General features: G+C 39.4%; 1 protein-coding gene and 1 non-coding gene across 4 annotated transcripts in view; one reads left to right on the forward strand and one right to left on the reverse strand.

Moving 5' to 3' along the window:
- Nucleotides 1–3,376: 3,376 nt before the first annotated feature.
- On the reverse strand, nt 3,377–3,468 carry Trnai-uau (transfer RNA isoleucine (anticodon UAU)). Its single transcript is given in 2 exon segments — nt 3,377–3,412; nt 3,431–3,468. It is a non-coding gene; the product is annotated as a tRNA-Ile (tRNA).
- Nucleotides 3,469–4,012: 544 nt separating this feature from the next.
- LOC126251768 (TATA element modulatory factor) overlaps nt 4,013–12,781 on the forward strand; it is a 181,768-nt gene continuing 172,999 nt past the window's right edge. For 2 of the 3 annotated variants that reach the window (XM_049952388.1, XM_049952390.1), the window contains exons 1-2: nt 4,013–4,164; nt 4,337–4,700. In XM_049952388.1, the coding sequence (XP_049808345.1) occupies nt 4,373–4,700 (328 nt within the window). In that variant the 5' untranslated portion in view covers nt 4,013–4,164; nt 4,337–4,372. The remainder of the gene's footprint in view (nt 4,165–4,336; nt 4,701–12,781) is intronic. The other variant, XM_049952389.1, reaches the window with a different exon arrangement.

Here is a 12,781-nt window from a genome sequence, read left to right on the forward strand (position 1 = left end):
ATTCCGCCAGTGCGGACGGTATTTGCTTCGTGATACATTACCCGTGTTAAAATGGACCGATTACCAATTGCGGAAAAGATCGATATCTTGTTGATGTATGGCTATTGTGGTCAAAATGCCCAATGGGCGTGTGCTATGTATGCTGCTCGGTATCCTGGACGACATCATCCAAGTGTCCGGACCGTTCGCCGGATAGTTAGGTTATTTAAGGAAACAGGCAGTGTTCAGCTACATGTGAAACGTCAACCACGACCTACAACAAATGATGATGCCCGAGTAGGTGTTTTAGCTGCTGTCGCGGCTAATACGCACATCAGTAGCAGACAAATTTCGCGAGAATCGGGAATCTCAAAAACGTCGATGTTGAGAATGCTACATCAACATCGATTGCACCCGTACCATTTTTCTATGCACCAGGCATTGCATAGCGACGACTTTGAACGTCGTGTGCAGTTCTGCCACCGGGCACAAGAGAAATTACGGGACGATGACAGACTTTTTGCACGCGTTCTATTTAGCGACGAAGTGTCATTCACCAACAGCGGAAACGTAAACCGACATAATATGCACTATTGGGCAACGGAAAATCCACGATGGCTGCGACAAGTGAAACATCAGCGACCTTGGCGGGTTAATGTATGGTGCGGCGTTATAGGAGGAAGGATAATTGGGCCCCATTTTATTAATGGCAATCTAATGTATGCTGATGTTACTACAAGATGTTTCACTGGATGACAGAATGGCGATGTACTTCCAACATAATGGACGTCCGGCACATAGCTCGCGTGCGGTTGAAGCGGTATTGAATAGCATATTTCATGACAGGTGGATTGGTCGTCGAAGCACGTTCACCGGATCTGACGTCCCCGGATTTCTTTCTGTGGGGAAGTTGAAGGATATTTTCTGTCGTGATCCACCGACAACGCCTAGACAACATGCGTCAGCCCATTGTCAATGCATGTGCGAACATTACGGAAGGCGAACTGCTCACTGTTGAGAGGAATGTCGTTACACGTATTGCCAAATGCATTGAGGTTGACTGACTTCATTTTGAGCATTTATTGCATTATGTGGTATTTGCAAAATGGCTCTGAGCACTATGGGACTCAACTGCTGTGGTCATTAGTCCCCTAGAACTTAGAACTAGTTAAACCTAACTAACCTAAGGACATCACACACATCCATGCCCGAGGCAGGATTCGAACCTGCGACCGTAGCGGTTCCAGACTGCAGCGCCTAGAACCGCACGGCCACTTAGCCGGCCGTGGTATTTGCAGGTAATCACGCTGTAACAGCACGCGTTCTCAGAAATGATAAGTTCACGAAGGTACATGTATCACATTCGAACAACCGAAATAAAATATTCAAACGTAACTACGTTCTGTATTTTAACTTAAAATACCTACCTGTTTCCAACTGTTCGTCTAAAATTGTGTCATACGTTTGTGACTGTTACAGCACCATTTATCACAAAGCGAAAAAAGTGGTCCAACTAAAACATTCATATTTCTTTACGTACTACACGAATATGTAATAAAAATGGGGGTTCCTATTTAAAAAGACGCAGTTTATATCCGTTTGATGTATAGCAGCGCCGTCTAGCGGACCAACCATAGCGCCCTCTGGTTTCCCCCTTCAAGCTAGACAAGTTTCGTTCTTTTTTAGTTTTTTCGTTTGATGCTTATTTCGTGAGATATTTGGCCCGGTCACGATCAATGGACCACCCTGTATACTCTACAACTATCGTGTGCCGGCCAGTTGTGTTTTGCTTTGTTGGTGGTTCAATCTGTTCTGGACATTTCTAGTCTACTGTGTAATGGCGGTTATTGATATCGAAGTCCTTATGACATTAGTTCTGGAACGACTAGTTTTGTGGGACAAGACTTTAGGTACTTATAAGAACAGAATACAAACAAGGAATGCATGGATCGAAGTTTGCAAAGAACTAAACGAAGCTTTGAACGACGTGTGACAAAGACAGAGACGACTATGGTAAGTACAAATCTTTATTTTTTAGGTTAAGTACAAAAATTCTTTACGTCAGTGGCACATTAAGTTTTCCATCTACAGCACCAATTTGCTCTTGGCTCAAATTTTCCAGCTATGTTTTCAAAGTCGTCTTTGTTGGGTAGAGACATACATTCATAACGCAGAGACCAAATAACTTGACACACACATCTGACTATTTTACTGGTTGTGGAAATGCTTAACCAATGTTTTAATTTTTTAAGATGATAACAAAAATATACATCCTTTAGGATAATTTTTTTTAATTTTAGCTTTCGTTTTCTTTCCCTCTCACATGATGGTAATTGCCAACGTTTGTAGAGGCTGGATACATTCTCGGAAGGATGTATTAAGGTGTTGAATGAAACTCTTCATTCGTGCATGTAAATCGTCAAAAGTTCGTAAACTCATCCGAAAATAATTAAAAAACTTGTCTTCATTCCCCTTAATCCTTCAAAAAGAATAAAGAATGCACCCACTTCGTCTCTTCTCATATTGAGTGGATGGACCCAATGCACACATCCTCTTCTTCTGTTTTTCAAACGCTAATAGCTAGTCGTGCTCCATTTGTAGTCGAGGTCAGCTGAACATGCACAAGACACGGAAGGACGGCACAGCATGCCGTGCGGCTGTCGGCTACGTGTGAAGAGGCGGTAGGTCCCGTATCGGCCCGGCAAAAATACCGGCATGTCGGCTGCCGGGTTGATGTGAAATAAGCCAATCCGCCTGCCGGATTCATCCCGGGGACCGGCACGCCTTCCCGCTCGGGAAAGTATACGCCTAAGTTCCCACCACCATTATCAAAGGTTGTAGGAAATATGTCCCTCCTTTTTTTCTTTGTAACCTCTGTGTCATTATCAGTGGGGTTTATTGAAAACTGTAAAAAGTGAACGTTTTAGGCTGTAACTGATCTAACAAGTTTGGGTAAAAACGAAAAAAGCGTGTTTACAAAAAGGGGAACCTACATCCTATAATTTAAATGCAGACACAGAAAGAAAGATAAGAGCTGCAGATCCATATTATCAAATGTGCCTGTAATAGAACTTGTTTCGAAAATTGTCGTATATCACGAACAAATTTCTTCCTTCTTCAGACTGATTCGTCTATTCTTCTCACTGATCACGATGAAAGTTCAGTTTCTGAGAACTTTATTGTTATTTAAGGCGGCGGGGGAAGGGGAGGCGGGGTTGAAAGTAGATGCCATAGCTGTCTTCCACTCGTTGGATACAGAAACGTGTGTTCTATCTTGTGCTACTCAAGCCCAGGTTTGATAAAAAAAAATGTACATTAAAAGGAGCGGAATTAGATGAAAACCATGAAAGGACATAATATTAGTTGAATATAGAGTACGTGAGCTAAGTAAAAATATTGCTCCAGGTGAGGCTCGAACTCACAACCCCGGCATTGCTCACGACTTACTGTCTATAAGTACCGTGCGCTAACCGATTGCGCCACTGGAGCACTGGAACCGCTACGTCTTATAACAGTTTATGATACTGTTTAAATATAGGTTTACATATTTCTTTTACAGTTACTGTGTAAGATATTTACTGTTTATATATTTTATCGTAAACTCTTTATATTCTCACTGCTCGAGTGCAATCATTGTTCCTAGCGTTATTAACTCTGAGGTGGTTTTGAGTCAGAGAGGTTGTTTGTGAAAATCCTGTATTTTGGAATTTGAAGTATAAAAACTGGAATTTCGATTAGAAGGTATTGGTAAAAATCTTTTTTAAAATTTATTGACTGTGTTTAATCATGGAATGCTCCTCTACCAATTTATGCATAATTTAATAGTTATGAACACTGGCTGAAGTATTCAATATTTGGAATTATTATGTACTCAAATAAAACATTTCGTTGCTGTTCCACACTTGTTACCTCGATAGACACACATATATGTTTAAAGTATGTTTTGACGTTAATTCATGCACAGAGATCTTATGCTGTGAATATCAGCTGTTCAAAATAAACACGTACGCGTCTATTGCAGAGATAATTTACATATACGTAGCAGAACACGTATTTTTACGTGGTCTCATTGTTAAAAAAATACATTGTAAATTGTGTTACGTAGTACTTACTTAATTATTGTTGCAATCAAGTATTCGGTTTTCCTATTGAGTAGAGCACTCGCCGAATTCGTTCAAGTGACAGGTAATTATTAGTAACCTTAAATAGATAGTTCCTAGATAACTGACCATTTCTCTATTTCTGGTAGTCATTGATAGTATCCTAATTATAGACAAAAATACCGGTCTCACTGTATTACAGGCACATTTCGTTTGCTTTTTTGCCGTACATACTAAATAACATAATTCTGCTGCAGTCTTTTCTTGCAGACTATGTCGAGTATCAGTTGATCATGAGCTGGTTTGATGCGTCTGGGATAGCTAGTCTTGCCAAAAATGCCCTGAAAGAAGCGCAGAAAACTATAGATAAAGCACTAGATATAAAGGAAGATGAGCAACATCCAGAGACACGAGATCCCACATTAGAAGCTGCAAGCGACGACTTTTTCGCTACATGGGGATTGAAGTCAGGAGTGGACACACTGGCGACGGATAAGCCTAGCGATACCGACATCTCGTCCCAAAAGGAGTCGCCGAAAGGAAACAGTAAATTGAATATGACAGCAAGTTTATGGGGTTCTTTTACTGGATCTTTCTTTGAAAATCCGAGGACATCGGAAGGTAAGACATAACCATTTCAAACTTATTTATCATCATTTGTTTATCACAAGCCATTTACTATTTGCGTCCCACTAAAGTTTTGTAGTTGCTTTCAAACGGAGACTATAGTATCACCTTCCACCAAGCAAAAAAGTAAAAACGAAGTACACATTGTCTGATTGACCATTCTCACTGAGTTGTAATCTCTCAATCTGCACTGTACAGTTATACAAATATCTCTTATGTGCTATCATATAAACCTCATTCGTCATTTCCTATTATTTTGAGGAGTGCATTTGTCAGCACACTTAATTATTCAAATAACATCTCATTCTCGCCAGTTTCCACTATATGATACGTAATTGCCAACAAAATGGTCATAGGTTTTCTACTGATTGATATGCTAATTGTTGTAACTTTTCTTACGAGACCATATCTTTCTTTAAATTTTTTCCTCGACAGATTTTAGTTCAAAATAGGACTGCTCCGTCTCCTGTCAGATTTTCTCTCAAAGCTTAATCAGTGAACCTCATTGGTAGTAGTTCCTTTAAATTTCTTTTCCAGTGTGTAGTGTATCCAGTTTGTATTGGACTCATCTTCAGAAAATGTCAACTTCAATGTGCTTCTCATTCTTTACTTTTATGCTTTATCCTCACCTTGGATTACAGTGTTGTTATCGTCAGCAATTACTGAAAGTGCGCAGTTCCAGATATCAGTGTTTTACAAAGAGATGATGTACATTGATTTCTGGTGTTGAGGAGTATTTGCTATGAGTCATTGGGTCTGACCACTGATGTAATGTTAAGGACTGCTGTGGTGTCACTTTTCGGGCATGTACTCACAGTTTTGGTTTTGGTTGGCAAAGCCAATGCATGTGAAAGCAGAAAGATATAGCTTTGTAGCTTTGCCTGAGGCCTGTGTTAGGTTGGAAGTTGACAGTTTGGTTGTGAGTTGGCAAAGCCAGTTTGTGTGAAAGTAAAAAATCATGGTTGTGGTGTCAGACGAATATGTAACTTTGCCTGAGATCTAGATTATATTGGCAGCTGAAACTTCGGTTGTGAGATGATGAAGTCAGTGAATGTGAAACTAAAGGAAAGTAGTTGTTGTGACGACTGATCCGTAGCTTAGACCATTTGAAAAAAAATTGTCACTCATATCACATCAACACGCATAAAGTTGCCATGTTGTTTATGTCATTTGTCACGTTTCCTACATCACTGGTCAAAGCCCATAACTCATTTATAGTATTCCTCAATATCCTATTTCTGGACTTTGTTCAAGAGAATGCTATATTGAAAAAGCTTCCTGTATGACTTTCATGGATCAATATTATTTTCAAAGTTCATTGGTTGATGGATGTAGTGTGTGAAATGCAGGTCTGTGATTTGGGATTGTTTCTATCAGAGTGTCAGTATTTCTCCTGCAGCATATGGATGATGCAGGGAGAAAGTCCTGTTCATAGGTCATAATGTGGCATTGTAAATGGTACATGGCCAATCTTGCATGTTGGCCCAGTTTATACACAGTAGCCTGTAAATTTCTTTGGCATTCCAACCACTTCATCACCTATCACCTTCAGTGTCATTTGGTACTTTCAATATAAGACTGATAAACACCCTCTCCCCCCCCCCCCCCCCACACACACACAAAATACCCTGTGAAGTGCACAGCAGGGGATAGTTCCCATTGTACCATACTTAAGCCTCTTGCCGATCTATTTAGGCATTGGAAGAATTACCATTTAAATGCCTCTCTGTAGTTAGCTTGCCTTGTCTCACCTCGTATAATACTAATTCTTAAAATGTTCACTGAATAGTTGGCATCTACTTTTTAAACATCTGCTAGACCATATTTTTCAGCAGTTCTGAGACACTTTCTCGCGGTTCAAATGAACCAGTATCCCTACTTGCTGCCCTTCTTTGTATGTGTTTCATATGTTCTGCTATTGTTGTTTTGTATGGGTCCCATTTACTTGAACAGTATTTTATGATGGGTCATACAAGTGCTTTGTATTGATGATGAAGTCCCATACTCCTTGACAGAGCGTAGGGGACAATGCGGGAGACCCGCACCGCTGTACTAGGCAAGGTCCTAACGGAGGTGGTTTGCCATTGCCTTCCTCCGGCCGTAATGGGGATGAATGGTGATGAAAACGACACAACAACACCCAGTCATGTCGAGGCAGGTGAAAATCCCTGACCTCACCAGGAATCGAACCCGGGACTCCGCACTCGGCAAGCGAGAACGCTACCACGAGACCACGAGCTTGTAAATGACGACATTTGATGACTGACTGCATTTGTTCAGTATCCTACCGATGAATCAAAATCTACAATCTGCTTTAGCTCCAACAGTTCCTATGTGATCATTCCATTTCATATCCCTACAAATTGTTACACCCAGATATATGTGTGAGTTTACTGACTCCAGTTGGGACTCACTGATATTGTAGTCAGAGAATATTACAGTTTTGCATTTTATAAAGTGCATTAGTTTACCATTGAAGAAATGCCAATCTTAGCACCACTTTTGAAATCCTGTCAGATTTGACTATTAATGCAGCATTTTCAGACAATACTTCATGATGTATATAAAAAAAAGGAACCTGTCCAAATTTGATCTCCAGATCACTTTCCTTTATTTCCACATGACCGCTTTCGAGCTGCTTGCTCATCATCAAATCTATTTAAAAAATTTTATTTAAATTACAACTAGTTCAAATTACAAGCAGCTTAAGGTTTATGTTTTGCAAGCTTCAAAAACTGTACAAACTTAGCTACAATACAACAGCTGACCAACATACCATTCGTTACAGTTGCAGAATAACCTGTCGAATATGGAACTGAAAGTTAACTGTCATGATGAACCATAGGCTAGTTTTTTCTCTCCTTGTGCACTTGCAGTCTACATCCACAATTATTTGCTAGATTTGTTCCAGTCTCTGTCTTCCTCTACAATTTTTATCATCTACAGCTCCCTCTAGCACCATGGAAGTCATTCCCTGCAATCTTAACACACGTCCCTTCTTCTTAACGGCATTTTCTATGTATTCCTTTCCTCACTGATTCTGCAGAGAACCTCATTATTCCTTACTTTATAAGTCAAACTAATTTTCATCATTGTTCTGTAGCACCACATCTCAAATGCTTCAACTCTCTTCTGCTCCAGTTTTCCCACCATCCATGTTTCATTAGTATACAATGCTGAGCTTGAAACAAACATTCTCAGAAATTTCTTCCTCAAATTAAGACCTATGTTTGACACTAATAGACATCTATGGGCCAGGAGTGCTTTTTTTACCAGTGCTAGTCTGCTTTTTATGCCCTCCTTGCTCCATCCATCATAGTTGACTTTGCCACCAAGGTAGGAAAATTCCTTAGCCTCATGTAGGCCTACTTCATTATTTCCAGATCTGATGTTAAGTTTCTCGTTATACTCATTTCTGCTACTTTCATCTTCCTTCAATTTATTCTCTATCTGTATTCTATACTCATCAGATTGTTCATTCCATTCAACGGGTCTTGTAAGTACCATTCACTTTCACTGAGGATAGAAATGTCATCAGCAGATATTGTCATTGATATCGTTTCATCTTGAATTTTGATCCAATTCTTGAACCTCTCTTTTATTTCCGTCATTGCTTCTTCGATTTATAGCTTGAACAGTAGGGGCGAGAGACTGCATTCTTGTCCTACCCCGTTTTTAATCCAAACACTTTGATCTTGGGTCTTGCAGCCTTATTGTTCCCTCTTGGTTCATGCATGTATTCTATATTGCTCACCTTTTTCTTCAGTTTACACTATTTCTCTCAGAATTTCGAACATCTTGTGCCATTTGACATTGTGTAACACTTTTTCCAGGTTGACAAATCCTGTCAGTGTGTCTTGATTTTCCTTTACTCTTCCATTATCAATTGCAAGGTCAGAACTGCCTCTCTGGTGTCTTTTCATTTCCTAAAGCCAAACTGATCATTATCTAGCAGATGCTCAATGTTCTTTTCCATTCTTCTGGATATTATTCTTTCAGGAACTTGGATGCATGAGCTGTTAAGCTGATTGCAATAATTCTCATACTTCTCAGCTCTTACTATTGTGTGGATGATAATTTTCTGAAAGTCTGATGGTATATCATTGGCCTCATCCATTCTATGCACCAACTTGAATTGTTGCTTTTTTACCATATCCCCCCAGTGACTAGAAATTCCGATGGAATTTTATCTATTCCTTCTACCTTATTTAATCATAAATCATCCAAAGTTGTTTTAAATTCTGATTCTAATAAGGGATCCTCTCACTCTGTTGGCTCCTGTTCCTTCTTCTATTATGTCAACACATGAGTCCATTCCCTCATAGAGGCTTTCAGTGTACTGTTTCCACGTATGTAGTCTCTCCTCAGCATTAAACTGTGGAATTCCCATTGTGCTCTTAAATGTTACTGTCCTTGCTTTTAATTTCACTGAGGGTGGTTTTGTCTTTCCTATATGCTGAATCAGTCCTTCTGAAACCCATTCAATTTCTTCATATCTTTTGTCCAGCTATTTTGCCTTAGCTTTCATGCACTTCCTATTTATTCCATCCCAGAGTGACTTGTAGGCCTGTATTCTTGATTTGAACTTTTATGTTCTTCCTTCTTTCATTGATAAGCTGAAATATTTCTTCTGTTACATATGGTTGCTTCACAGTTACCTTCTTTGTACCTATGTTTTTCTTTCCAACTCCTTGCTAACAGCGGCTAAAAATATTGCCCACCCCTCCTCCCCTCACCCCCCCTTAAGTACCTATGTGATCATTTGGCAAGTTAGTGTGTAATTTCTGAAAGACTGAAATGTGAGGCAGTGAAACTCATTTATAAAGGTGGGTATGGGTAAGTGATCTATAATTAAAGACATATCTCCCTCCAAGTTCTGCCTGTTTACTTGTTTAAATGATTAATGGAGAATCTCATATAAATATGTAAAACAAATAGTAACAAAGAGATAGAGGGGCTGGCCAGTACTTACCTCAGCTCAGTACAGCCGATAGATGCACAAAATATCAGTAGAATATCTTTGGCTTCCCTCTGACACCCATGCCTCCATCTTTGCTACCCTCCCTGTTTACCTTTTCCCTGTTGCTTCATAACCTGGGTTGTGAGTAACTGAATCCACTTTCCCCTCTTCCCCTTTCTCCTCTCTGGCGAAGGAACAAAGATCCGAAAGCAGGAACGTAAATTTTCTATTTATTTATTTACGTATTTATTTGTTTTTAAATTGAGTTCCAGCAGAATATGGAACAACTTTCCTGTGTATGACCATTTTACATCACTTCGGTGTTGCTTCCTATGAAGCCAGCAGTAAATGGTCTCACAAACTCAGCTGTGGTAGAGCTACATAATAAAAGTTATTCTGTTAGCATCTGTGAGCTTGCCAAAACACTCAATTTGTGAATTTTCATGTCCTTCTAGGGCAACTACCGGTAGTCCTGGTGTTGGTGACATTCTATTTGCTTGGATGAAGTCATAGTTAAGTACTAACTGAGAAACACAGCTTTGCCTGGATATTTATTTATAGCTGTGCCCTAGATTTCATATTATGGAACTGAGCAGGGTTGTGCAGTTGTTTCCACATTGGACTTATATTCAGGAGGATGATGGTTCAAACCTATGTTCAGCAATCCTGATTTAGGTTTCTCATGATTTCCCTAAATCACTTGAAGCAAATGCCGGGATGGTTCCTTCAAAAGGGCAATGCCAGTTTCCTTCTCTATCCTTTCCTAATCTCAGCTTCTGCTCCATCTCTAATGACCTCGTTATTGATGGAACGTTAAACACTGATCTCTTACTCCTCCTCCTCCTCCTCCTCCTCCTCCTCCTCCTCCTCATCTCCTATATGTGGAATTTCTTTTTGATTTATGAAGCTTCTTTGTATGCATCATTTGAAGTAGTATGATTGGGGACATGAACAAGAGCTTATTTGCTTCAAACACGGGATAGACCATGAAACAGCTGTGCTAACACACTGAGAACTTCAGTTGTTTACTATGTGAGGGAAGGGTACTGACGAGCGAGTTAATGTGTGACGGTTTTGATAAGAGCTACTTCGCTCCTCACTTTTGGAAGGTATTTCCAAAGAGCAAGTTATAGCTTGATGTTCTCGAGCCGCAATAAGTCTCACCTAGCAATCTTCATGGATTCTTGAGGTCACATAGTCCTCAGTCTTTTAGCCTTTTGGTGTATTCAGAAACACTCAACTGTTTTCAGGGCATTTTTATTAATAAACAAACAAAAAAAAAAAAAAATGAAAATGTTATGAGTAGGACACCAGAATCACAAAGCGAATTCAGTAAATTTGTTTTTACTAGTAAAGAGCTAAAGTAAAACATATCAAAAGAAGCAAAGCAATGCCATTAAGTTCCTAATACAGAAAGCGAAATCAGTAAATCATATATCCTAAACAAGTAAATTCAATGTATGTTAGTTTGTATTTGTGAAGAGATTGCAGCACTTACTTATGTCACTGACATAAACTTCCCAAAAAAAAAAAAAAAAAAAAAAAAAAAAAAAAAAAAAAAAAAAAAAAAAAAACCTCACTCATTTTAAGAAAACAAACAGTGCCATCTATTGCTTCTTTGGAATACTACACAATGCAGATCATGTCACTGAGGTAAACATCTGAACTACTGAGCTGAGCAGACAGTTTTATCTAAAAACTTTAAATTAAGATATCTTCTTTCTTTTATATATATATATATATATATATATATATATATATATATAACCCATAGCTTACTACAAGATATGCTCATCTTACCTGTGAAAATCATGTGAAAAGTTCTAGTAGTTTTGGAGATTAGCATTTTCCAACTGGTAGACAAAACAGATTTAGATAAAAATTTAAAGTATAATGTCTTTTTTACTGTTATCCCCCAACTTTGATGAAATAAAACCTGTACATACCTCTAAGCTACATTCAAGTTACAACTGAAAACTCCAAGAAAATTCATCTAGTGGTTTTGGAGATTGGTATGTTCAAACAGATAGACATGATGGTTTTAGAGTTTTATTATTAGTATAGATAAAGAAGAGAGGGTCATGTAAACAAATGTTCACTCTTAAGAGTGGGCAAACATTAAATATAGTGTGCCATGGGGTTTGGTGCTTGATCTGCACCTGTTCTTGGCATACGTAAACAATTTGCCTGGACGGTGGAGGATGCTTCAAGAACTGTTGTACTGCATTTACTGATGAGGCAGGTATGCTGATCAGAAACCTAGGAGCATCCGCACCAAACACAAACAGGAGAACAATGGCACTGGTGTATAACTAGCTCAAAAGTATACCCATTACCCATTGACAACGAGTTGTACAACACAGTTTCAGAGAAATAAAAATCACGTACAGATACCAGAAGTCAAGATCAATGGGCACACATTGAATGTGGCACCTGGTGTGAACTTTCAGGGCACCAATGTGCATGCTAAATTATTGTGGCACCAGAATGAGGATGATAATTAACTGAGTCACCAGATTCTTTCTTTGGTCTTGGAGGTCTCTCTGGTGTTCACCTGCAGATGGGAGTGCTAGCATACTTTCACAAAACTGGCCACAGCATAATCTTTTGAGGCAGTGCAGCTAAGGTCAAAAAAAGTGTTTATTCTATAGAGGTGTGCAGTAGGACTGTTGTGCGAAGTTGATAGCCAGGCATCTTACAAAATTTCCACCCGAGTACCAGCTTTGTGATTTCTGGATGAATGGTTTTATGGGGGAGGAGAGAGGGAGAAGTTGGGGGAAGTTAAAAAAGAAAGGACAGGCCACTCAGGCTCCAGGATGAGACACCCACCTGTATGCATACGATGCCTGACAAAAAAAATAATGAAACCCAGAAGGGGAATGGGAAAAGCGTCATAAAACCAGTGTATTCTCTCTTGAGGCAAGCTGGCCCACAACTGTTGTAACTGGTCTTTCGTGTCCTGGATACTGGCACTAGGATAGAGTCAACTTCCGATCTGTCCCACACATGCACTGTCAGGGACAGTTTAGGGATCTTGCTGACAATGGGAGTACTTCAACATCATGCAGAAAGTTCATAGAGGCATGTGCCGTGTGTGGATGAGCATTATCCTGTT

The sequence above is a fragment of the Schistocerca nitens genome, chromosome 4 (assembly GCF_023898315.1).
Source record: "Schistocerca nitens isolate TAMUIC-IGC-003100 chromosome 4, iqSchNite1.1, whole genome shotgun sequence".
NCBI classification, from domain to species: Eukaryota; Metazoa; Arthropoda; class Insecta; order Orthoptera; family Acrididae; genus Schistocerca; species Schistocerca nitens.